The sequence below is a fragment of the Microcaecilia unicolor genome, chromosome 1 (genome assembly GCF_901765095.1).
Source record: "Microcaecilia unicolor chromosome 1, aMicUni1.1, whole genome shotgun sequence".
Taxonomy (NCBI): domain Eukaryota; kingdom Metazoa; phylum Chordata; class Amphibia; order Gymnophiona; family Siphonopidae; genus Microcaecilia; species Microcaecilia unicolor.
The window spans coordinates 425,759,892-425,786,245 of record NC_044031.1 but is presented as its reverse complement, the minus strand read 5'-3'; the positions used below and the strand labels follow the sequence as shown (position 1 = coordinate 425,786,245).

Below are 26,354 nucleotides of genomic sequence, written 5' to 3'. Positions count from 1 at the left end.
CCCCCCATAGTGCAATATATAATCTATTGAATTGGTAGATATGAGTGCAAAAAACACCCTACCTACAGCGGTGTAACCAGGATTCAATTTTAAGGGGGGCCCAGGGGCGGACAGCGGGGGGGGGGCAATGTATTTTCTCTTTAGCCCCCCCCCTGGAAGTAAGCTCTACTTCACTCAAGGAACCTCCACCCCCCCCCCATAGTGCATTATATACTTTCCTTATAATGCATGAATTGAGTCAGTGAATTGGTAGATATGAGTTTGTATGTGCAAAAAACACCCTACCTACAGTCTCTAACATACTGCAGCAGTGTAGCCAGGATTCAATTTTAAGGGGGGGCCCAGGGGCAGATGGGGGGGCAATATATTTTCTCTTTGCCCCCCCCCCACCCTGTAAATAATTTTACCTTTCCTGGAGGGGATGCCCAATCCCCCCACCCCCCCCAGCTGAAGAGATTCACTGCCCAGAACTGGCCCAGTGCTGCCATCAGCAAAGAAATCGTCAGCCTCCTTTCCAGCCACCATCACCAGCACTCCTCGCCCATACTCAGTTCATGCGCGAACCAAGCATGCTCAAGGAGTACTAGTGTCAGCGGCTGGAAAGGAAACTGCCGACTTCACTGCTGAGTCAACACTGGGCCAGTTCCAGGCAGTGGATCTCATAGGCTGGTAGGGATTGTGCATTCCTACTAGCCATTCAACAGGTGCTCTGGGTTATGTTGGTACTTTGGGTTACGCCACTGATACACTGGAGTTTAGAAGGGGTATTGTTTTAGTCTAGTGTAACAATATTTATGCCTATGTTGATTAGATTCTTGATATAGCACTTTTTAGTAGTATAACCAAAGCATATTACTTACAGGTACTTTCTATATTCCTAGTGGGCTCAAAGTCTAAGGCAATTCAGAGGTAGGTGGCACCTTACAGACTAGCAAAACTGTAAAAAGATGCCCTGTTATAGTTAAATTTAAACTTGAGTGGTTCAAAACAGGCTTCTTCAGGGGATGGGCAATCTCACTGTGCTCTTTAACATACTGAAAGCCATGTTGAGAGAGTGAGAGAGAACACGGAACACTGAATTGTGAGCACAATATATTAAAGAGCACAGTGAGATGACGCCTGCAAAAAAGTAAATCGTACTATATCAAATTTGTGTTGGTCATGTCAATCTGCAGTGGGATCTCTTGATCATATGCTTTTTCACCGTCATAATTTGCAACCGTACTGGAAATCGATTTGGGACATTTTTCATAAGTTATTTGCTATTTCAGATGCTTTGTCTTTTTAAAGTGTTAATCCTTAAAGCATCCACCCCTGGTTTGTCAGTTCTATTAAAACATGTAAAATTGTTTAATGATTTCGCTTGCTCTGCACTTGATTGTTTTACATTGGAAAAATAATCTACATGTCTCATTTCATGAATGGTGGAATTTGCTTTGTTCATATAGGCGTTATGAGGAAATAGCTGCCATAAAATTTGGTCATATTTTGTCCTTTTGTAAAACATGGTCATTGCTAGACAACTATGTTAAGTGATACTTACATGTAACTTTATAAGGTAAACTCAACTTCTTTTAAATATATGCATATACTGTTTTGCTTTATTTTCTGCTAACCTACTGACATAATAGGTTTGCTTTTGTTTTGCTTTTTTGTTTTTATTTTAGTTTTTGAAAATGTTTGCTGATTTATTGGTTATACCATATGGGGCTTGTTCATTTCTTACAAACATGTATATTATTATTTTTGTATTATTCTAAAAACTTATACATAAAGATTTTTTAAAAAGAGCACCGTGAGATTGGCCATCCCCTGAAGAAGCCATAGTGAAATGGTAGGCCTCCATTGGGATTGCAGTGCCATGCAAGATACAGTGGGGGAAATAAGTATTTGATCCCTTGCTGATTTTGTAAGTTTGCCCACTGACAAAGACATGAGCAGCCCATAATTGAAGGGTAGGTTATTGGTAACAGTGAGAGATAGCACATCACAAATTAAATCCGGAAAATCACATTGTGGAAAGTATATGAATTTATTTGCATTCTGCAGAGGGAAATAAGTATTTGATCCCCCACCAACCAGTAAGAGATCTGACCCCTACAGACCAGGTAGATGCTCCAAATCAACTCGTTACCTGCATGACAGACAGCTGTCGGCAATGGTCACCTGTATGAAAGACACCTGTCCACAGACTCAGTGAATCAGTCAGACTCTAACCTCTACAAAATGGCCAAGAGCAAGGAGCTGTCTAAGGATGTCAGGGACAAGATCATACACCTGCACAAGGCTGGAATGGGCTACAAAACCATCAGTAAGACGCTGGGCGAGAAGGAGACAACTGTTGGTGCCATAGTAAGAAAATGGAAGAAGTACAAAATGACTGTCAATCGACAAAGATCTGGGGCTCCACGCAAAATCTCACCTCGTGGGGTATCCTTGATCATGAGGAAGGTTAGAAATCAGCCTACAACTACAAGGGGGGAACTTGTCAATGATCTCAAGGCAGCTGGGACCACTGTCACCACGAAAACCATTGGTAACACATTACGACATAACGGATTGCAATCCTGCAGTGCCCGCAAGGTCCCCCTGCTCTGGAAGGCACATGTGACGGCCCGTCTGAAGTTTGCCAGTGAACACCTGGATGATGCCGAGAGTGATTGGGAGAAGGTGCTGTGGTCAGATGAGACAAAAATTGAGCTCTTTGGCATGAACTCAACTCGCCGTGTTTGGAGGAAGAGAAATGCTGCCTATGACCCAAAGAACACCGTCCCCACTGTCAAGCATGGAGGTGGAAATGTTATGTTTTGGGGGTGTTTCTCTGCTAAGGGCACAGGACTACTTCACCGCATCAATGGGAGAATGGATGGGGCCATGTACCGTACAATTCTGAGTGACAACCTCCTTCCCTCCGCCAGGGCCTTAAAATGGGTCGTGGCTGGGTCTTCCAGCACGACAATGACCCAAAACATACAGCCAAGGCAACAAAGGAGTGGCTCAGGAAGAAGCACATTAGGGTCATGGAGTGGCCTAGCCAGTCACCAGACCTTAATCCCATTGAAAACTTATGGAGGGAGCTGAAGCTGCGAGTTGCCAAGCGACAGCCCAGAACTCTTAATGATTTAGAGATGATCTGCAAAGAGGAGTGGACCAAAATTCCTCCTGACATGTGTGCAAACCTCATCATCAACTACAGAAGACGTCTGACCGCTGTGCTTGCCAACAAGGGTTTTGCCACCAAGTATTAGGTCTTGTTTGCCAGAGGGATTAAATACTTATTTCCCTCTGCAGAATGCAAATAAATTCATATACTTTCCACAATGTGATTTTCCGGATTTAATTTGTGATGTGCTATCTCTCACTGTTACCAATAACCTACCCTTCAATTATGGGCTGCTCATGTCTTTGTCAGTGGGCAAACTTACAAAATCAGCAAGGGATCAAATACTTATTTCCCCCACTGTAACTGCTCATGGTGGTTTTTTTTAAAGGTGTTCAGTGCAACATATTAGAACACATCTAAACAGGTGCAGCATTGAAGTGTAAATAAGAAAACATTTTGTAAAGGAGGTTTTTTGAGACCTAGGGATAAAAATGGGTCATTAAAGGCAGCTGACATGAAAGGTCACAAGAAAATCTCTAAGTGGCCATATATACTTCTGGTCATTAACTGCTGAGGTCTTTTTCCTCCAGTTTTAAACCACACAAGTTTAAACGAAATTACAACAGGGCATCTTTTTACAGTTTTGCTGGTACAATTGGGTGTTTGCCCTGTAGTTCCATTCTTTTTGGTGGATTACATTGGTGGTACCTTACAGATTAATCAGTTTATTGAGGAATGAACTTTCAAGGACCAGAGTTAGAAGCAAAAATATATTGAAGTGGAATAGATTATAAAGTTTAAGATTAATATTAATCTGCACATGTACATTTTTCATTGATAGGATCATTTTGCTCCCTATATTAGTCTCTAAATTTCAATACATGCAAAGAGGTATTTCATATGTTTATGTATATTTCAATTTTTATTAATTTGATGAGATTAATAATGCTGGGGAAAAGTTTTATACCTGCCTCACATAAATCATGGTTTAAAGGAGACAAATAAGGTACTTAGAACTAGCTAACGTGAATGCAGGAAGGGAATCCTAACCCTCCCTCTACCTAATTATCAACAAAGCAGCTCAGAATGCAATGCAACAAGCTTTTTAAATTTCATTTTCAATATAAAAATCCATGGATCCTTTTACAAATGTGAGCTAGCGTTTTTAGCGCATGCTAAAAATAAGGACACGCTGAACACTAGAGACACTCATAGGAATATATGGGTGTCTCTAGCGTTTAGCGCATGCTAAAAGTAAGCCTGTGCTTAAAATGCTAGCGTGCCTTTGTAAAAGACATTCCCCCCCCCCCCCCCCCCCCAAGTGACCAGACATGGAAAAAGTAGCAAAGGTGGCTGTCAGGTGTGACAGTGTTGGCAGGTGTGACACTATTACTGTCTGTGATTTTGATTGGTACTCAGATTATTTCATGGTTTTATCTGTAAAGTGATCATTAAGCTAAGCTTATATAGCCATCATTTGTTTAAAGAGCAACTAATGACAGTATAGGAGATCTCCGAGATATTCTTACTTCTGCTATTTGCTTCCACTAAACAGCTTTAAAAACGCATAAGCAGCATCAACAGTTACAAAGTATGTGGCTATGCTTTTGTGCAGAGCTGTCTGGAAGTCTTGATCTCATAGTATAAGTTGTCCTCAGAACCAGTTGGCTTTTCAGGCCCTTAAATTCAGTCTTTGTGATGCACATCAGATGGTGCTCCCTAATACAGATGTGCCCCCCCCCCCCCCCCCCAGCATTCAACGCCAAAGCATCTTTCACACACAAGAGATCAAAAAGCTTTTTTTTACTGTGCTCAGGCAGAAAGAGTTGAACAGATAAAATGTTAAGTCTTGTAAGAATACACTGCACTTTCTTTTGTATGGCTGGTCAGTGCCTTCTACTCAGTATTTCCATTTCTAGCTAGAGGATGGGGATGTTGTCAATGATTAATAAGTCAGCACTGACTTAGAGAGCTAAAGTACTGATGCTTCTGGGAATTCTTAGGAAGCTGCAGTGTCAGACACTATTTGGCTTATATTTCAGAGATTATCTATATTTAATTTTCTTTAATGAAGACTGATGCATGCATTCCTGTGCCATAATGGTTTAACATAAAGAAAATGATAACTTACTTAATATTTGTGGATAACAAAAACACTAACAGTGAGCAAGACTTTATAATAATCCTTTTATCCAGCTGTACTTAAATGCTCACTGTTTATAATTTTATTTGTAGTACTGAATGCAAGGGTGTTGCTCAATTGTTGCCAAAGCATAAGGGCTTAGAAAAATGCATGGAAGCCCTTCTAAATTACTGGGATCATGCTGGGTATTTGTGACCTAGATTGGCCACTGCTGAGGAATTGGTGCAGAGCTTCTCGGACTTTTAGACTGAACCAATATAGCCATGGTTTAAATCCTACTGATGCTTCTTGTGACTTGAGGCAAGTCACGTAGCTCTCCAGTGCCTCAGGTAAAAACTTAGGGGCCCTCTTACTAAAGCTTTGCATGTACTAACAGACATTAGCTCACATTAAATGCTGCACATCCTATTTTATACCTATAGGCCATGTGGCAATCTAAGCTTTAGTAAAAGGGACCCTAAGATTGTAAGGCCTATAGGGCAATGGTTCTGAACACATTCCTCAGGGGCACACCCAGCCAGTCAAGTTTTCAGGATATCCACAGTGCATACGCATGAGATAGGAAGCAGTACGTGTAAACCTATCTCATGCTTATGCATGGTGGATATCCTGAAAACCCAACAGGGATGGGTGTGCCCCAGGGACTGGGTTGAGAACCACTGCTGTAGAGACAGGGAAAAACCTAGCATACTTGAATGTAGCTCACTCTGAGCTAGTTATGAAAAGGTCCTGGTGCTATGCATTATTCTTTAAACGGCGCCCAACTCAGAGCACTGTTTATAGAATAGTGCTCAGTTTTTCCAGTACCCAAATTTGTGCGCCATATATAGTATCTGGCCTCTGTATAAACTTCCATTGTCCAACTGATCTAATTATGTAGTCTATCTGATGTCATAATCCCTGCTTGTAACGTAACCAATTATTGCTTGTAAAAATCATTTCAGTGACAGATATACTCTGAAAAGTTCAAAGGGCAAGAAAATGTATATAAAGGCAACCTGTTACCCCCTCCCTTGGAATTCACAAAAGATACAGAAATACAAGATACCTGACTGAAAAAGCTGAAGCCCAGAACCTCTCTTTAGCTATTTTTGAGTCATTCAATCTTTTGTCATCATTAACCTTGGTCTCACTTTGTCAAAGTAACGGCTTTTATGTCCCCAAATCATTTTTTTTTCTTCACTATAGTATTGCCTCTTATTGCTAAGTGTATATGAGCTTATTAACCACAGGTTGTGCTGGAAAAATGTTCTGTTTGCAGGTCAACAACATAACCTATGTTGTTTCACGTCATTATGAGCAATCAAACAGAAAAAAAACATGACATTTTGTGTTTTTTCATATGTTGTCAATAGTGTGCACACTCTTAATGACATTGCTTCTGTTAACATGAAAGAATGTCTAAAAATCCCCCAACACAATGAACATTCCCAAGAACAACACATGAAACAACACAAAAGGAAAATTTTCTGGCTGCACATGGCTAATCAAGACACATCACTTTTACTATAAGCCCAAATGCAATTATCTAGGGGAGTGAACATTCTGAAGCTTATCCCGTCACCAGACCTGTCACCTAGCATAGTCCTGAATTCTATTTTTCACCTCCAATTCATGTACCACAGTTTTTCCAGGTTGACCTAAAACTACAGTGCAGAATTAGAGGCATATTTTCAAAGCCCTTAGACTTACAAAGTTACGTGGAGGGGCATTTTTGATATGCCGTCTAACTTAGACTTTGGACAGTTTGGCGCATTTTGTTACAGAATACGCTTAGCGAGTTGTGCACGTAAATTCTAATTATTGCCAATTAGTGCTCATTATTGCTTGTTAAGTGCTGTTATCAACGCTCATTAGCTTCTTATGTTACGTGCATTTTTATAGAATCCACACCAATTTCAGTGCAGATCTCTAGGTACACTATATAGAATCTGGGGGTAAGAGCTATTCTATAAACAGCATCCAACTTGGAGTGCATTTACAGAATACCACTTAACGCTCATTTTTTTTTGGGTGCCCATTTACTGAATCTAGCTCCCTGCAACAAGCACCTTCTTCTATTTATAAGTACACTGCGGGGGTAATTTTATAAGGTATTTTTGAAACCTAACAGAATACATGTATAAAATGGTCTTATAAAATTACCCCAAACATGTTCTTATGTTTCTAAAATATGCACGACACCAAAACAGAAGAACACAAAGCCTAGCAGTCTCAAAAACACACAAGATACAGTGAAGGTGACTTGAAAAAATGAAAAGACGATGTAACAGTAGTATACAGCTTTATTAATTAACATCCGAGACTCGAAATGAGTCGTGTTTCTGCCAATCTGGCCTGCATCAGGAGTCTGCAAAGGATGTTTTGATAAAACTACTGGCAGCTGTCAGTATGGCGCTCTCTCATAAAAGCAAGCTGTACTGCCAACACCGCACAATACAAAAGTCTCAAAGCAACTGTAGTCAAATCCACGTAGTCTCAATTCCACTAAAGTGTTTGACTACTTTTCTATAACAGTGTGCCTATATTTAGGTGCCTAGAGCAGGCCTTCTCAACCCAGTCCTCGGGGTACACCAAATCCCATTGGGTTTTCTGGATGTCCACAATGAATATGCATGAGCTAGATTTGCATACCAAGGAGGAAGTGCATGCCATTCTATCTTATGCATAGTCATTACAGATATGAATATGCATGAAACAGCGCCTGCAAACCCGATGGGACTTGGTGAGCCCCAAGGACTGGGTTGAAAAGTCCTGGCCTAGAGGGTCTTATCTAGCTCTTATTCTACAAATGAAAATAGGTGCTTAATTTCCTTTATAGAATGCTAACGTAACAGCTAAAATATGTGCCACAAATATAAGAGCGGGATAGAGCTGGCGTAGGTTCTTGCGCCTAAATTGTGAAAACTGTATTCTGTAACTTATGTGTGTAACGGTGAGCCCTGTCCATACCATTCAAATGATGTGCCATTTTATAGAAGACCGCTTAGGTGGAAGTTTGGCATTTCCACGAATCAGTGGGAGAAATGAGATTTGACATCTGGCTTCCCTGGTTCTCAGCCCCGCTGTTCTAACCCCTCCAGTCATATACATGTTAGATAATAAATGACAACAAAAGAAATGGATTTTTCTTTATACGCATATATACTTACTGGCTTAAACATCTCTTTATCAGTTTTTGCTTCCATTTCCCATACATGGTGGCCATCTACAAGACAAAAACAAATTAAAATGTAGCCATGTATTTAAAACAAGTTCTTCCATGACCCCCTGATACTTTGGGAGAAATCGTATGTATTTGTTTGAAGAATAATTGTATGGGAATCCTCACCAACCCCCAACCCACAAAATATTCTGATGGATTGCTGCATCTGAACAAGTGTGTCAGCGACCTTGTAAATGTAATACACAAATGTCATTGGTCTGTCAAATAAAAGCATGTATTGTCTTGAACCAGTAGTAGTCAGATGTATAAGAAATGTGCACAGGAGGGACTCTCAGTTCCTGTGCTCTGCCCCTGTCTAGCATCACCATAATATTCAAAAGGAAAATTCAACTACATGTCATCAGTTTTAAATATTTATTGATGCAACAGGATGAAGCAATGCAAATAGTTGTTTTGGTCTTTGCCACTCAGTAATTTGCATGTTTCAAAAAAACATAGCAGCAGTGCTGAATAACCTTTTTGTTCTTTGTTGGCAATCATGCCCGACATATACACTTTTCATACATCAAGAAGAGATGTCTGAAATAACTGCATCTACAATAATCAAAAACAGCGAAGATGACTCAAAAAACAGAAAAAAAGGAAAAGAAAAAACAAACATGGGATGAAAACTAAAAGTAAAAAAATGAGTAAAAAATAATAAAAAAACTACCCAGGGAAAAACTGCTACACGAGCAAAAATATGAATAAATTATAAAGAACAAAAAAAGGCGACACAAGAAAAATGAAAAAAATAAATGAATTTATTAGGGTGATATGACTCGACACAGCTGTGTTTCGGCCCAACTGGCCTGCGTCAGGAGTCTGTTACACCATGTATGTATTATCTGGTAGTGTCAATCCTTGGAGGATATTCAATTAAAAACGCCGAGCACTCTTGCAGCCTTTTTAATGAGATATATATATATCTCTTATACCAGAGTTTTCTATAACGATTTTTGCCAAACCGTGCACACAGCCTTTTTAAAGGTAGAGTGTTATCACATAAAGGTGTGTTTAATTGAATATCCTCCAAGGATTGACACTACCAGATAATACATACATGGTGTAACAGACTCCTGACGCAGGCCAGTTGGGCCGAAACACAGCTGTGTCGAGTCATATCACCCTAATAAATTCATTTATTTTTTTCATTTTTCTTGTGTCGCCTTTTTTTGTTCTTTATAATTTATTCATATTTTTGCTCGTGTAGCAGTTTTTCCCTGGGTAGTTTTTTTATTATTTTTTACTCATTTTTTTACTTTTAGTTTTCATCCCATGTTTGTTTTTTCTTTTCCTTTTTTTCTGTTTTTTGAGTCATCTTCGCTGTTTTTGATTATTGTTGTTGTTTGCGAAGACAGGTTTCTTCTGTATTTTTGATAACTGCATCTACATACAGATATCTCCTTATATGTTAAGGAAACTGCTCCAAATGAACAAATGAACTTCAAGTGTAAGTAGATAAGAGTTTTATATACATTATGCATTATGAATATAAAACTCTTATCTACTCACATATAAACTATGTTAGGTACTGGAAAGGCTGGCAGCAGAGTTGCTTGACACTACTGAAAAACTATCTGAATAGTTGCAGAGGTAATTTTTATTTCTGCCCTCTGCTGTACTTTGATATATATTTTTTTTTTTGCTCCTGAAGCTAAAAGGCTGGAAAAAACACTTGAAGTTCATTTAGATAGATAGCAACCATGTTCAACATTTCCATAAAAATTATTTTGTATCTTTGTTCCATTTCCAATGACATATGGTCTAATGTACCCACCATCATTTTGGATGATATAGATAAATTGGTAATACTTTATTCCATGTCATTATAGAGGGACAAGATATGATATATTGCCTTTCTGTCAAAGTGGTTTACATATTATATACAGGTACTTATTTTATCCATGGGACAATGGAGGTGACTTGCTCAGAATCACAAGGAGCTGCAGTGGGAATCAACTCACTTCCTCTGATTCTCAGGCCTCTGCACTAACCATTAGGCTTCCTAAAATTCTATTGTGCTTTGCATATTAAAATTCTGTTGCTGTTTCTTTTCTTCAACCTTTTTTTTCTAATTTCCTATCCCATCTCTGGAGGGGCGCATATTTAGAGGCAGGGCTGCTGAGAGAAAGAGCCAGGCCCAGGGCAGGGCCTCCGCAGCCCTCACCCTACACACTTGGGCCACTCTGCCCCTCCCCACCCCTTACCTTCCTGATCTGCTCCTCCTTTAGTCTGTCATTCTCTTGCTCCTGTGTGCCAGGACCCGGGTTATCATGTTAACTCAATCAGCTGGGTCCGGACACTAAGGAGAGAAACTGAGGAAGCAGAACATTCTGGCACCGGGCCCCCTTTGGAGGCTGGGAATCCCCCCCCCCCCCCCCCACCCACCCAGCCTCCTCTCAGCGGACCTGTTTAGGGGATATGATTTTGTCTTTCATAAACTGAAAGGCATTATAAATTTGTCTTTGAATCCTTATACATTTTTTACATTCTACTATCTAACAAATACAGTTCAAAATGCATTGGTTACACTTTCTACAGAACATACTCTACGCCCTCAACTTGATATAGCAATTACAGCAATATGTAGAAAGTAATTAAGAATATGAAACCAAAAATCTTGATTGCATAAGTCTTGGCAAACCCAAATTAGTCATTGCAAGCTTAAATTAGTTTTGTTTCCAAAAATTGCCTTAACAAGGCCCATGAGTTAAATGGAGTCCACCTGCCTCCAATTACTGCAGTAGAGCTGATCAAACACCCCTGCATAATGAATCAAGCTGTTATTTCTGTGGTATGAAGTGAATCTGAAACAAAGCTCTAAACATGCAGAACACAGAGCTGCAGACAGAACTTCAGGAAAAAGTGTTTCAAAGGGAGACATCATAAGAAATTTGCCTGATATTCAGCGCTATTTAACTGTTCATGGCCACTTAAATAGCATTTATCCACGAATATTCCACGGGAGATAGCTGGTTAACTCCAGCTGAATAGTCACAGTCAGCGTTTAGTGGATAACTGGCTATATCGTGCGATATACCTGGTTATCCTCTAATATTCAGTGAATCGCTGGCTAAGTTTGGTGGACAAATTTGGCTGCTGAAATAGCAGAAAGACATCTATCTTTGGCAGGTTTCAACTTAACCAGCCAGTGCTGAATATTGACCTGCCTACTGAACCCCAATGGCCAAATCTTTGAAGGTAAACTCACCTTGCACTGAACACCAATACCCAAACTTTCATCCTCATTGCCTTAGGGTCTTTTTTGCCAATGTTGGATCTTCCTACCAATGTTGGTGCTACTCTTCCCCACTCCTGATGCCATGGTCTCCATGTAAGTGTTATGCTGCTTTAAACCTAAACATGGGTTTCTTTCTTTTATAACCTTAGATAACAGTGCATCTCCTTGTAACCTTGGGCAAGTCACTTAACCCTCCATTGCCTCAGGAACAAACTTAGGGGCCCTTTCATCAAGACGTGCTAGGGCTACCGCGACAATGGTGCATGGCAAATTGGCCCTACCACCGGGCTCACTCAGGAGCCTGGCAATAGTTCCATCTTCAGGCAATAGGAACTTTTTTTTTCTAGCGCCGAGGGCTTACCCAGTGGTAATCAGGCAGCGCCGTGTGCTGCCCGGTGACTGCTGGGTTAGCGCAGGAGCCCTTACTGCCTACTAAATAGGAGGTGGTGAGGACTCGCACCAATGTGCTGACTTAGCGCACAGCCATTTATTCCTATTTGAAAAAAAAAAATCCTTTTACCTGCTGCAGTAAAAGGGGGCCTAGGCATGCAGCAAACCTGCATGTCGACACTACCGTGGGCTCCCCTTTACCACAGCTTGGTAAAAAGACCACTTAGATTGTGAGCCCTCCAGGTACAGGAAAATACCCACTATTACCTAAATGTAACTTACCTTGAACTACTACTGAAAAAGGTTTGAGCCAAATGCACATAATTAAAAAAAAATAAAAAAATAACAAAATAATAAAAGTACAGTAGATTTTGTTTCAATACAAATTATACTAAGACTATCCAGACCTTTATTATTAGAAAAGAGGAAACAGACTCCTCATTAAGAGGCAGCAATATTTCACTTAAAGAAAATTTAAGGAATAAAAGCTGGTATATAATACAGAGGCAGAAAAAAGTAGACAATTCCTCAGATTACGTCTAGCAAACCAAGAGGGAAATCTCAACACCCACGGACTGGGACTAACTCCAGGAGGGAACCTTAGACCACTACGTCAGCATCCTGCGGTAAACATGTTTTGCAGGTTTATATAGCATGACTGAGGGGAACAAAAATCCCCACCTGGGACTGGAACAATTTAGGGGGCAGCCCAAAATACTAAAAAAGTTCTCTTACATAAGGGAAAAGCATTTCTTTTAGCACTTGCAGATACTGAATGTCCTACCAAGAATGTGGGATACCTTTTTCTTGTCAGACTATACTTGAGGACAGCCTAAACCACAAAATTTTCCACTGTAAGCCTGCCACATCTGCATTGCGCTTCTGAGCTGGAGTCCAAGGCAACTCCCTGACTGGAGAGGAACCAATAAAAAGTACACCAACACAATTTATACCTTTTCCAAGATGCAAATAATTCAAATTACAGACATAACACTTGGCTGAGGAAGACATTTCAAGCATTCCCCTTAAATCTTGCAGAAAATCCATACACCAATCTATATGCTATGGGGGCAATAATTAAACTACCCAACAGGGTTTGCACCAGTAAACAAAGCAAATCTACAAGCATAGTTTTGCTCTGATTATTAACATGAAAAAGAGTACTCAAAAATCTGTGTCTGCATTTTCTGCAGGTACTTTTTCCAGTCAATACTATGCACATTTGTTTTTGTTACATTTGTACCCCGTGCTTGCCCACTCATGGCAGGCTCAATGCGGCTTACATGGGGCAATGGAGGGTTAAGTGACTTGCCCAGAGTCACAAGGAGCTGCCTGTGCCTGAAGTGGGAATTGAACTCAGTTCCTCAGTTCCCCAGGATTAAAGTCCACCACCCCTGATCTAACCTCACCCACGGGATCCCCTTCTGAATAACATGGGTGATATTTGTCATGTTGTAGAACACATGGGTAATCTTTGCACATTAAGAGTGGGCCATTTGTAGACAGTCCCTTTCCACAGGTAAACACATTTACCAGCAGAAACCACTTTGAAAATTGCATTCTTTGGGGGTAATTTTAACAAGCTTTTCCCACAGGTAAAGCCTGTTGTACACACAGAAAAGGGCTGTTATAAAATTGCACAGCTGCATATGTGAATAAAATCTAAGCACGGTGGGGGGTTGGGGGGGGGGGCAATTCTAACACTGTGCTCTTCCATTCAGGTGCCCTAAATCCTCTATAATGGAACCTAGGCATCCAGATTCCATTGTAGAATACTAGTTTAACCCACTATCTGTATGCCTAAGATTTATGCATCCACAGTTACACCACCCATAGAGCCATATAAATGAGGCAGGGACATAAGAATAGCCATACTGAGTTAGACTAATGGTCCATCTAGCCTAATATCCTGCTTCCAACAGAGGCCAATCCAGGTCACAAGTGCCTGGCAGACGCACATCACTTAGGGCCCTGTTTACTAAGCCGCACTAATGGCGCGTTAGCACTTTAAGCAAGCGCTAACCGTGTAGATGCCCATAATATTCCTATAGGTGTCTACATGGTTAGCACACACTAAAAACACTAGCAAACCTTAGTAAACCGGGCCCTCAGAGTATTCTATAAGTTATCTGTGTAACTGGGAGCCCCGCCCATATCCCCTCTCCCTTCTAATTATGTGCTGTGTAAGTTAGGTGCACTGTTACAGAATAGTGCTTAGGCCCTGCTGACACTTTCACAGGGAAATCTACATGTATGCGCATAAGTGCTAGTGTTCTAGACATTTATGTGAACAAGGGATGTGTAAATGTGGGTGCCCGGATTATGGAACTGCCCTTAAAGAGCTCACCTACTTTTATATAACCTTTGTGCAGGTGTTCCCAAGGGCATAGTTTGTATTTATTTTATAAATTACTCAAGCATACACACAGAATACACACTTAAATTTACACTTTTTGAGAGCAGGTGTAAATTTCTGCGTAGGCATTTGTGCACTGCTGAGGTTGGTTCTGGGTGTCTGCTTTATAAAGCCACATGAGTCACCTCTGTTACCTTTATAAAATAGGCATTGTGTTATAAAAAAAACTACTCTCCACATCAACAATAATGGAGCTTGAAGACATTTTCTCTCATCTGTTTTCTTTTGCTGCTAAAAATGATTTAATCGAGAATTATTACGCATTCTCATTTTCTCCATCTCTTTCTCTCTCTGGGCCCAGTGAACTAAGGGGATTTTTCCTCCACTGTACGCATATGTAATTTACACTCAGATACATATAAATACTATAAACTTGTACCAACACTGAGCCTCATATCAGCTAATACAAATCATCTAACTTCCTTCCCATCATATTTTTTCTGAGCAATATCCAAAAGCAAATACAGAGGCTTACAGCTTTTACTAAGGAGTAATTTACTAACAAGTTGTTTACCACAGGGCCCACTGGATAAAATGGGCCCTGTGGCAAATAACAGCATTAGCAGGTGCTGTTAGTAAACGACCCTCTAAATAAAGACAATTGGCTTCTGGAGATGCACTATTGACCTCCAGATATAGCAGCATCTTTCAGACAAAACAATCCAATCAGCTCGATATTTAAAAGCACTTATAGTTACTACACCTTATCCACCAATTTTTGGCAGCACTATCCAGATATCTGTTAACAGATGGTGTGAAGCTGAGACCATCGTGTTTATGGGATTTTATGTCGCTATAAAAAGCTGTATTTGGGACAAATGACTTGTATTTTCAGGACAAACCTGTTTGAAATTATAAGAGGGTCCATTGGTATCTCACTATCTTTTGAAACACTACAGTGTTTTATTCTCCTGGAAGAGAGCATGGAGGTGACTGGAAGATTTCTGTATTATGCCATGAGCAGGAATGAATTTTCAAATTAAGAACAGTAGAACTTGCTTGAATGTCAGGATTGAATGGCACCATGTTTTTATGCTGATTGATAGTTTGAGTGAGGCTTTGATTGACTGGTTTGAACTGCCAGTGTCTATACCAGCGTATCCGCTATGTTTGTGATTGTCGTCAAGCAGCATGCTATATTGAAGAGTTTTGTGGGTGCTGTGGAGTGACTACTATTTTTGTTTTCATATGTAGGACAACTCAGCTTTTGTACTAACTACTCCATTTATTTTTTATGAAGGTCCTTTTGCTTCCCTGAAGCAGCTGGGCAAAATGCTGGCTATTGTTGGAATCGGACAGGTGTGGATCTTTTAAGCTAACAGCATTTTATATTTAAACGTTTTTTATTCAGGTATACAGAAACAAACAATACAATAATATAACATGAATTGAATCTACAACGAACACAACCTTGTTCTTAATATTCAATCATTCCCATATATAAGAAACCATAGCGGTGACCACAAGTTTTGGAACTGAATGCCTCCCACCCTCCATCAATCCCTACCCCCACCCTTAAATTTGCGACTTTGACAGGGAAAAATTGAATAGAAACAAAACTCACAATAGTTGGAATGATGAACAACAACAAGGATATTTGGAACATAAACTGCTAACATAGTTTATCTCAACACAGAACAATAGTGATTAGAGGAATTGTCACTTAATCTCCTGTCAACCATCTTAAGTGTAAGACTATTCCCCCACCACAACAGCAACTCAAAGTATGAAACTACCCATCCCCACTCCCCCCACCCAAACAAACCACACGCCCCATGGTGTGTGCAGTATAGAATACCCCCCATAAAAATGGGGTTAGTTGAAACGAATTAAGAGCAAGACTCCTAGCTTTGTGAGATAAAGATTGACTATAGATAACCCAAGCTACCATAAAAGGCTTTTTCTGTTTAAAAGAAGATTTAGCTTGTCTTTGCTCCAGCAGCATGAGTGAATGAAGTTGATTACGCCACGCTCAGAAGGATGGAGCTTTGTCACTGATTCACACACTTTGGATGACCTTTTTACCCTGTGCCCCTGCCTTCCTGAGTAGGAGGCAATGACAATGGTTTTTAAAGTGAAATGTAGGTCTAAAAGTAGACCTGCTGGTGAGAGGGGGAGAAACTGCCCCATTAGACTTTCAAAGTACCGTGATCTACCCCCCCCCCCCCCCCCACCACCAAATGTTTTTTATTTTTGGACAACTCCAAAAAGCATGGAAAAAGAATTAGTTCCTTGATTACATTTCCTATACACAGGAGTGTCTACCCAGCTCTTGCATAAAATATGCCCGGTGAAGAATACGAAATTGACATTCTCTCAATTCTGCATTTACTGAAATTTCTGGTAATCTTTTAATTAATTGATCTAGATCCAACGCCATCAAAGGGAAGTCTAGGTCTATGTTTCACCTGGTGCAGAACATTTCTCGAATCCAAAATGTAGAAAATTGTTGCAAGTCCATCATCCAGAAAGTTTTTGAAGAATTCATTTAGATGATCTCCAAAAGGAAACACAAAACTACTGGAATCTAGAGAATGGATATAATGGCGTAACTGTAACCAGTCCATTGACCACATTTGAGGATTTTTTTCTTCTATAAATTCACAGGAAAATGCTTTATTTGAAGTTTTGGATTTAATGTGATTTTCATAGAAAATTCTTACCGATCATCTTGGCACGATCTGGATAGTGAAAATCAAAACAAGCAGCACAAAGACTGCAAAAATGTAGATACCAACGATGTCACCAAAACAGACAAATACAACCAAACACTTAGAAGGTGAAGAAAAAAAGCCTCAGTAACGCCACCCAGCCAGCCTGAAACAACAAACTGTAAGACGTGGGCCCGGTGCACCATCATATGGCTCAAAAAAACCTTGACTCCCAACTGTGTTGAAGTGTGCCAAGAGTAGACCAAGTGCAGAGTGTGAGAGTTCCACCTAACTTAATGGATAATTGGAAACACGCAACCGTTATCCATATAGATATGTGGGTTGATTTAGACCTAACTTAAACTGCATATCTCTAAAACTAGTATAGGAATTTAGCGAACCACTAATTGTAGAGCTGGGGGCAGGCACCACTCTCCACACACATTCAGCATAGCTCATTATCTAGATAGTAGCAATGAATGTACAATATACAAACACCTTGATCGACATTTAAAAAACAAACATTGACTGAAGTTTGAATACCCACTTGTTGTTTGTCACTGTATTCTCCTTGAAGTTCCATACTTTTCAGCTGTTGATTTTATTGTCAAGTCCATATGATCATATCTCTACCATCTACGTAAGCTCACCAGCATCACAGAAAATGTATATAAAAAAAATCAATGGCGTAATTCTATAACTTGGTGTGCATTCAGTGCCAATTCTATAATGGCATCTGTGTCTGCCTATGCTGTTACAGAATACTAGCGTACAGCTGCTTTGGTGCGCCAAACGTTAGGCGTGATCACTTGCACCAGGTCAATGGCTGGAGAAGGTGACGCACCTAAGTGTGCCTTACAATGTGAGTAACTGATAGTATTCTATAAGTTGATCACATCACTTGGGGGTCCTTTTACAAAGCTGCAGCAAAAGTGGCCTGCACTGGTGTTGGTGTGTGTTTTTGATACTCCCCAAGGCCCCATTTTACCACAGCGGGTAAAAGGCAGGTTTCTCTTTTCTTAAAGAAATGGCCTTGTGGCTAGTGAACCACTTGCCACATAGCCATTTAAGGGGGGAGCACTTACTGCCACCCATTGAGGTGGCAGTAAGGGCTCCCACTCTAACTCAGCGGTAACCGGGCAGTGCGCGGCACTGCCTGATTACTTCCGGGTACACACTGGCACTATAAAAATTGAAATATTTTTGCAGCACCATATATGGTTCTCTGAGGGAGGGAACTGCCTCTGGGCTGCTGTGGTAGCCCAGCAGTACTTCCCTTTTAGCAAGTGGTAAGCCTGTATTGGGCTTGCTGCCACTTTATGAAAAGGCCCCTGGGTGACACACTATAGCCTACCCATGCTCCACCCATGTGTACACCCCCTTGTTGTTACGCACTATAGCATTTATGTGCTACCTTATAGAACAGTATGTAGTGCACTTACACACAAATTTACATGCACAAAATTGCATGCTAACCTGAGATGCATGCACAATTGACTATGGAGCCAATTAGGGCTAGATTCAATATCTGGCACCTGGAAAATCCACGCAGAAATCATTTTTGGCCAAGCATTTACTACAAGATTTCCGTGCAGCTTATAGAATACACTGATGGCTGTCTACGTGACTATATTTAGTCACAAGGAATTATGCCAAGTAGAACTTGGTGTAAATCCCAATACCTAAATTAGGTGCACAGCAGGTGTATTCTATAATACTGCTCGCAAATTGTCAGATTGCCCATGATCTGCCCATTCCACACCCATGGCCACACCCCTATTTGACAATGTGCACCACATTACAGAATGCACTAAGTGAGTACTGCGCGTAAGTTCTAATTAATTCCAATTAGTGCTCCTAATTGCTTGTTAACATCCAATTAACAGCACTGATTGGCTTGTTAACCAATTAAGTTATGCACCCTGTTATGGAATACGCTTGGATTTCTGCTCAGAAATCTCAGGATGATATATAGAATCTGGGGTTAGCACCTATATTTAGGCACTAACAATTATTGGTGTTAATTGGCAACATTTGGGGTTGATGCACGCATCTTGCTAAGCGCCATTCTATTAAGATCTGCGCACAAATCTTATAGCATGCCTGTCTAAAGGGCACATGGCCATGGAAAGGGAATGGGTGGGTCAGGGTCTTCAGTAAAAATGCACACAGTATTACTGAATACCAGGGATCCATGCCTAACTTATGCACCAGGAATTACACCAAGTTTCAGTCCTCACACCCAAAGTTGGGTGTGGAGTTTGTGACCCAGGGCTATTCTATATGAGCGCTCATCATTTAATGAATCCAGCCCTTGATGTGTGTAAGTACATGCGCCCAGCTAAAGAATTGCTCTGTGAACTTTCGTAAACTGATCAGAATACCATCTTCTTCCCTCTCAACCAAAAATTTCCCTTCCAAATCCTAACTGTTGGTAGTATTTAATACAGCTTTTGTGATGCCACAACCAATATGGACAAATTGATTCTAGGTAGAAAATCAATTGTAATTATTTAAAGATCTACAAGAATTATGAAGCATAAGATATTATGTTTCATATTTTTTAAACTGAACTCTTTAAAATGGTATATGACAAGATTATATTTTCATAACACATTTAAAAAGAAGCAGAAAATATGACTACATAGGAATCCAACGGGAAAGCTTTATCATGTGTGAAATGGAAGATATTGAAGGAGAACTTAAAATGGAAGACTGGAGAGGGAATAGGGAAGAAGGATCTAAAAATGAAGATAGCTGGGGGGGGGGGGGGGGGGGAAGCAATCTGAAAGTGGATAAGGAGAAGAATTTAAAAGGGACAGTGGGGGAAAAAGATACCCAAAGCAAAGAAAAGGAAAGGGAGCACTGGGGCGAAAAGAAGACAGAATGAGAAGAACGAAGAAGGGAACGTTGGAGCTTGGAAAGAAATAAACTGGTGTTTAGGTCAATGAGGACAAAAATGAATATGGAAATGGGCAGGAGACTGAAAGAGTCACAGAGAAGAGAGCTGAGTGAGAAGAGGGAACAAAAGGAGAATCAGTATTCTTAATGCTTCCATTTCAAGGCTTAGTCAAGGGAGTTTCTGAAAATGCCCTCAGAAGCTCGGAGCATATACAATTTTAAATGATCAAGTGGGGATCAAATAAGCAAGCAATCAGAATCATTGCTCTGACACATAATTGTTAGTCAGGGTACATAAGTGCCATTTGAGAACAAAAATAGAGTAGCCTACTTACTATGCTGTGCAAACAGTTAATGCAGCACTTAGCAGTTAACGTTCTGGTGAAGGAAGAGCCTCTTCTGAAAATATAGGCTCCACCTTAACCAGGATGGAATGCAGCTACTGCCGCTGCTGGCACAAACATTTAAAAGGAGAAGAGCAGCTTTTAAACTAAAATCCAGGGAAAAGCTGACAGTCACTCATAGTTCAGAGAGAGGTAACTTTGAAAGATTCTATCAAAACAGGGAATTTAGGGTATCCCAATGGAGAGAATGTAACAAAAGCAAAAGTAAGCCAGGTGTCTTTAAAGGGAGAGCACAGGTAAAATTACAAATTTGCCATGTCAACCTCTAGGCAGCTTCTAGATTTAAAAAATAACACTTACAAATGTCTGTATACAAATTTGGAACCCTAACAAATAAGATAGGAGAGTGATAGCACTAAATGACGAGGTATCTCAGAGACCTGGTAGAAGGAGGATAACCAGTGGGTCATTGTGTTACTAGGGTACAAATTATATTGCAATGAAAGGGTGGATCAAATTGGAGGGAGGTGGCACAGTATATTAAAGAGGGAATTGAGTCTAACAGAATAAACATTCAGCAGGAAACAGACAATGCAGAGTCCTTATAGACAGAAATTCCATGTGTGAAGGGAAAGAGAATACTGGTAGGGTTATACTACCATCTGCCAGGTCAGAATGAACAGACAGATGATAAAATGTTAACTGAAATTAGGGAAGCTAGCAAGTTTGGCAACACTATAATAATGGGTGAATTCAATTAACTCAGTATTGACTGGTTAAATGTCATATCAGGAAATGCTAAAGTTCCTAGAAGGAATAAATGACTGCTACATGGAGTAGCTGGATCAGGAACTGACAAGAGGAGGAACTATTTTAGTCTAGTCCTCAGCAGAATGCAAGACCTGACATGAAAGGTAACGGCTTTGGGAGCTGCTTGGCAACTGTAATCATAACGTGATCAAATCTGAGTTAATAACTGGAGCAAAGACACTAAGGGAATCTACTATAGCAGCATTTAACTTTCAAAAGGGCAACTATGATAAAATGAGGAAAACGGTTAAAACAAAGGTAAAAGGAGCAGCTGCAAAGATTCAGAATTTAAATCAGGAGTGGATGCCAGATGTATTCCACATATCAAAAACAGTGGAAGGACAAATGACAGCCAGCATGGAGTGGAGGAGTAGCCTAGTGGTTAGGGTGGTGGACTTTGGTCCTGGGGAACTGAAGAACTGAGTTCGATTCCCTCTTCAGGCACAGGCAGCTCCTTGTGACTCTGGGCAAGTCACTTAACCCTCTATTGCCCCATGTAAGCCGCATTGAGCCTGCCATGAGTGGGAAAGCGCGGGGTACAAATGTAACAAAAAAAAAAGGTGAGGTGAAAAAGGCTATTAAAATATTAGAACCAAAAGAACATCTATCAAAAAATATGGGGGAAAAATATCCAAACGAAGGAAACAGCATAAGTACCAAGTTAAATAGAAAGCATTGATAAGGAGGGGTAAAAAAGAATATAAAAAGAAGCTATTTCCTTCACCACCATGCCCTCAGGAACATCTCCACGTGAAGGGCAATTCAATATCTAAGCAGGAATGAGTATGGGCTCCTTTGCGTGCATATCCACTGAGAAAATGAACACTTACACACCTAAGCACTATTCTGAAAGGGTGCACATAAGTACTATGGTGTGCAATTGCAAGAGGGGTGTACACATGGGTAGAGCTTGGGTGGGACATGAGCATGACACCCAGTTATGCACATAACTTATAAAACACTATAAGTTACGCACGCTCTTTCTGCCCAGTGTGCGGCAGAGGACAAAAAGCAAACAGGATCCTAGGAATTATTAGCAACAGGATGGTAAATAAGACTAAGAATACTATAATGCCTCTGTATCTCTCCGTGGTGTGATTTCACCTTGAGTATTGCATTCAATTCTAGTCGCCGTATGTCAAAAAAGATATAACGGAATTAGAAAAGGTTCAAAGAAGAGCAACCAAAATAATAAAAGGGATGGAACTCCTCCCATATGAGGAAAGGCTAAAGTGGTTAGGGCTCTTCAACTTGGAAAAGATTTGGCTCAGGGGAGATATGATTGAGGTCTACAAAATCCTGAGTGGTGTAGAATGAATAGAAGTGAATCAATAGTTTACTCTTTCAAAAAGTACAAAGACTAGGGGACACTCAATGAAATTACACGGAAATACTTTTAAAATACTCTCAGGCATCATATATTTGAATGTGTGTGCCTTCACAAGTACTGGTCAGAAATCTGGTCCCAGCTGGTAGCCATTTTCCCCCTCCCTGATTCCATCTCTTATCAATTTGTGATTCTTCGGGGACAGTCCTTTGGGGGTCAGTTAACTCCTAGTGAGGGGGCTCTTGTTAGTGCCATGGTCTCTTTGGCATTGAAGGTGATCTTCTCTCACTGGAAGTCCTTACATCAGGCCACTTATCAGGCATGGTGGAACTCATTGCTCCAAATGTACAAATTCGAATTACATCTGGCAAAGAAATCTTCTCGCTTCGCTTCCTATAGGGAAAAATGGATGCCACTGGTGTCCTATTTTGCTTCGGTACAGAGATAAATACTGAGGTTGATGTATGTTGTGGCCTATGCATGCTCCATGTCTGGATTTGTATCCTCCAGCACCCCCCCCCTTTTTTTTTTTTTTACTTCTCCACCTCCTCTTTCTTCCCCCTTTTTCTTAATGTGTTTCTAGTTGTGGATAGTTGTTTTTTGAATGTGAGCTCCAGTTTTGCCATGTTTGTAACTGTTGTTTGTTGAACTGTGGTACGCTCTTGCTTGTATTGTATTATGATAAAATCCAATAAAAGATATTAAACTAAAAATAAATAAATAGGAGGAAATATTTTTCCACTCAACGAATAGTTAAGCTCTGGAACTCGTTGTCGGAGGATGTGGTAACAGTGGTTAGTATAAAAAAAGGTTTGGACAAGCTCCTGGAGGAAAAGTCCATAGTCTGTTAATGAGATAGACATGGGGGAAGCCACTGCTTGCCCTGGGATTGGAAGCATGGAATGTGGCTACTAATTGGGATTCTGTCAGATACTGGTGACCTGGCTTGGCCACTGTTGGAAAAAGGATACTGGGCTAGATGGACCACTGGTCTGACCCAATATGGCTATTCTTATGTTCTTATTTAGACAGCCACAGTTAACCAGATCTATGACTGGCAAAACTGAGAACACCTAAATGTAAGATGCACTGATTCCGGGCTACACTAGAATTCTGTAACCAAATCTGGACAATCAGGTGCTGATATAGAATAGGTGCTTCTCATGCTGCTTCGATGCACCTAAAAGGAAGTGGCAATTCTATAACAGAGCACCCCATTTTAGGAGTTGCATTGCAGCACAGGAGGTGTCTATTTTGTAATGGCACTTGGGCACACCAATTCTGTTATAGAATACTAACATAAACCCACATTGGCATGTCTAAATTTAGGTGCAACCACTTACAATAGGCCAATAGCAGGCATTTTGGACATATCTAAATGCACCACGCAATGCGTTTAACTTATACTCTTCTACAAGTTACGAATATAATTTGGAGACAAGCATATGTCCCTCCCATGCTCTGACCACATGTATAGCCTCATACAGTTATGTGCTATAGCACTTATGTGGTCCTTTATAGAAGAGCAGATAGTGCACTTGCATGCATAACGTCACCTGTCCAGTTAAATAATTGCCCTTATAGATCTAAGCGCATGAACCCTCTCATAGATTAAGTACTCTGTAAAAACCACTTCAACACCTCACACTGTATTGTGAACTCACATTAAGCACAAGAGTTCAGTTGAGTTATGTAAGGTTCTATATCAATTATGAGGGACCCTATTTTTCCATGGGTTTGGGTGTCTATGGTAAGTTTGTGTAATGATATGGGTAAGGATGAGATTTGCAAGATGAAGTGAATAGTGAAATGGCTGAGGGGAGAATGGCCTATGGGGTCCTTTTTCTAAGGTGCACTGAAAATGGCCTGCGGTAGTGTAGACGTGTGTTTTGGACACACGCAGAATTACTTTTAAGCGCAATTACAAAAAATGCCTTTTTAAAATTTTTGCCAAAAATGGATGTGTGGCAAAATGAAAATTGCCGCTCGTCCATTTTGGGTCTGAGACCTTACCGCCAACCATTGACCTAGCGGTAAAGTCTCATGCGGTAACCGGCAGTAATGACCTATGTGCATCAAATGCCACTTGGCATGCATCCGATAAGCGCATCCTAATTTTCAAATACGCGTATCGGACGCGCGCCAAAAATGAAATTACCAGAAGAGCCACACGGTAGCTGGGGGATAACTCCATTTTGGCGCAGGTTGGGCGCACGTAGTCACTTATGCGACTTAGTAAAAGGGCCCCTATGATTGCTCACTTATGAGAAAAGCCGTGAAGTTTTGCAAGAATGCTAATTTGAATTTTGGTGTAATGGTATAAAGGCATTCCCCTTTCTTTTCCTGTATGAATGTGTACTTTTTCTGTCTACAATTGGTATTCTTTTCCATTATTAATTTATTTTGCTTATTAGCTTTTATTGTGAACTGCTGTGACCAAATGTTTTTGTAATGGTGGTATATCAAATATTGAATAAACTATAAACTATTTATTTATTGATTGGTATTTATTATCCACCTTTATGAAGAGATTCACCCAAGGTGGTGTACAGCAGGTACAGTTTAACATAAAACTTACAATTTTGTTAACAGCATAACCAATAATAAAATGACCAAATATAAACATCAAACATATAAACGGCGAGTGACCGTACTCACTCACAAATGCGCAGTAGACTTCCCTCTCTGTCCCGCCCCCGCATCAATATGTGATGACGGGGGGCGGGGCAGAGAGGGAAACTGCGCGAAGGGGAGGGAACCACCGAGGTCGCCACCGCTCCCCCTCCCCCCCCGAGGTCGCCGCCACTGGTATCCCCCGGAGTCGCCGGCGCCGCCACCCCTCCACCCAGCCCGTTTCTTTGCTATTCAACTTACATCTCCGGAGCAGGCAGATGAGCTGAGCTGCCGTTGGCCTTCCTTCCCTGCCTGTGTCCCGCCCTCGCCGACGTTACGTCACACGAGGGCGGGACACAGGCAGAGAAGGAAGGCCGACGGGAGCTCAGCTGATCTGTCTGCTGCGGAGATGTAAGTTGAATAGCGAAGAGACGGGCCAGGTGGAGGGGTGGCGGCGGCAGCGACTAGGGGGGGAGGGGCCAGCGGCGACCTCGGGGGGAGGGGCAGTGGCGAACCAATAGCCCGTTTTAACAGGCTCAACGGCTAGTAAATACAATAAATGAGGTAAACTTGAAAACAGTAAATCGAAACCTAATAATAGAACTACAATGAAACAGTATCAAAAATATACACATTTAACAGCACTGGAAATCAAATACCAGGGATATAATACAATTTTAGCATAATACTAATGACACACCTAGTAAGCATGCATTAGAACATTCAACTGACATCGATATGATGCTAAAGATTTTTTATAATAGCACCAAGCAGGGATTCTCATGCCCAACTTTGGGCGCAAGGACTTATGCCAATCAACACCTGGTATAAATTCTGGAGCGCAACTTGGACAAATCAATCTCAACAATGGTGACGAAGAAAAGAAAGAGAACAGCAGACAATGTGCAAACTTGCATCTTTATTGAACATCCAGGACTCAACACGAGTCGTGTTTCGGCCCGTGAGATCCTTCCTCAGGAGTCTCTAAAAACATACATACGAATCAAACAATTACAATTAAATAAAACTATATTGACACAGTATGAATATAATATAGTTTTATTTAATTGTAATTGTTTGATTCGTATACATGTTTTTAGAGACTCCTGAGGAAGGCCCTCACGGGCCGAAACACGACTTGTGTCGAGTCCTGGATGTTCAATAAAGTTGCAAGTTTGTACATCGTCTGTTGTTCGCTTTCTTTACT

At 40.7% G+C, this 26,354-nt stretch overlaps 1 protein-coding gene across 3 annotated transcripts in view; it reads right to left on the bottom strand.

Annotated features, from left to right (window-relative positions):
• Positions 1 to 26,354, bottom strand: part of NFATC1 (nuclear factor of activated T cells 1) — a 444,007-nt gene that overhangs the window by 206,072 nt on the left and 211,581 nt on the right. For all 3 annotated transcript variants that reach the window (XM_030211903.1, XM_030211921.1, XM_030211912.1), the window contains exon 7: positions 8,399 to 8,454. In XM_030211903.1, the coding sequence (XP_030067763.1) occupies positions 8,399 to 8,454 (56 nt within the window). The remainder of the gene's footprint in view (positions 1 to 8,398; positions 8,455 to 26,354) is intronic.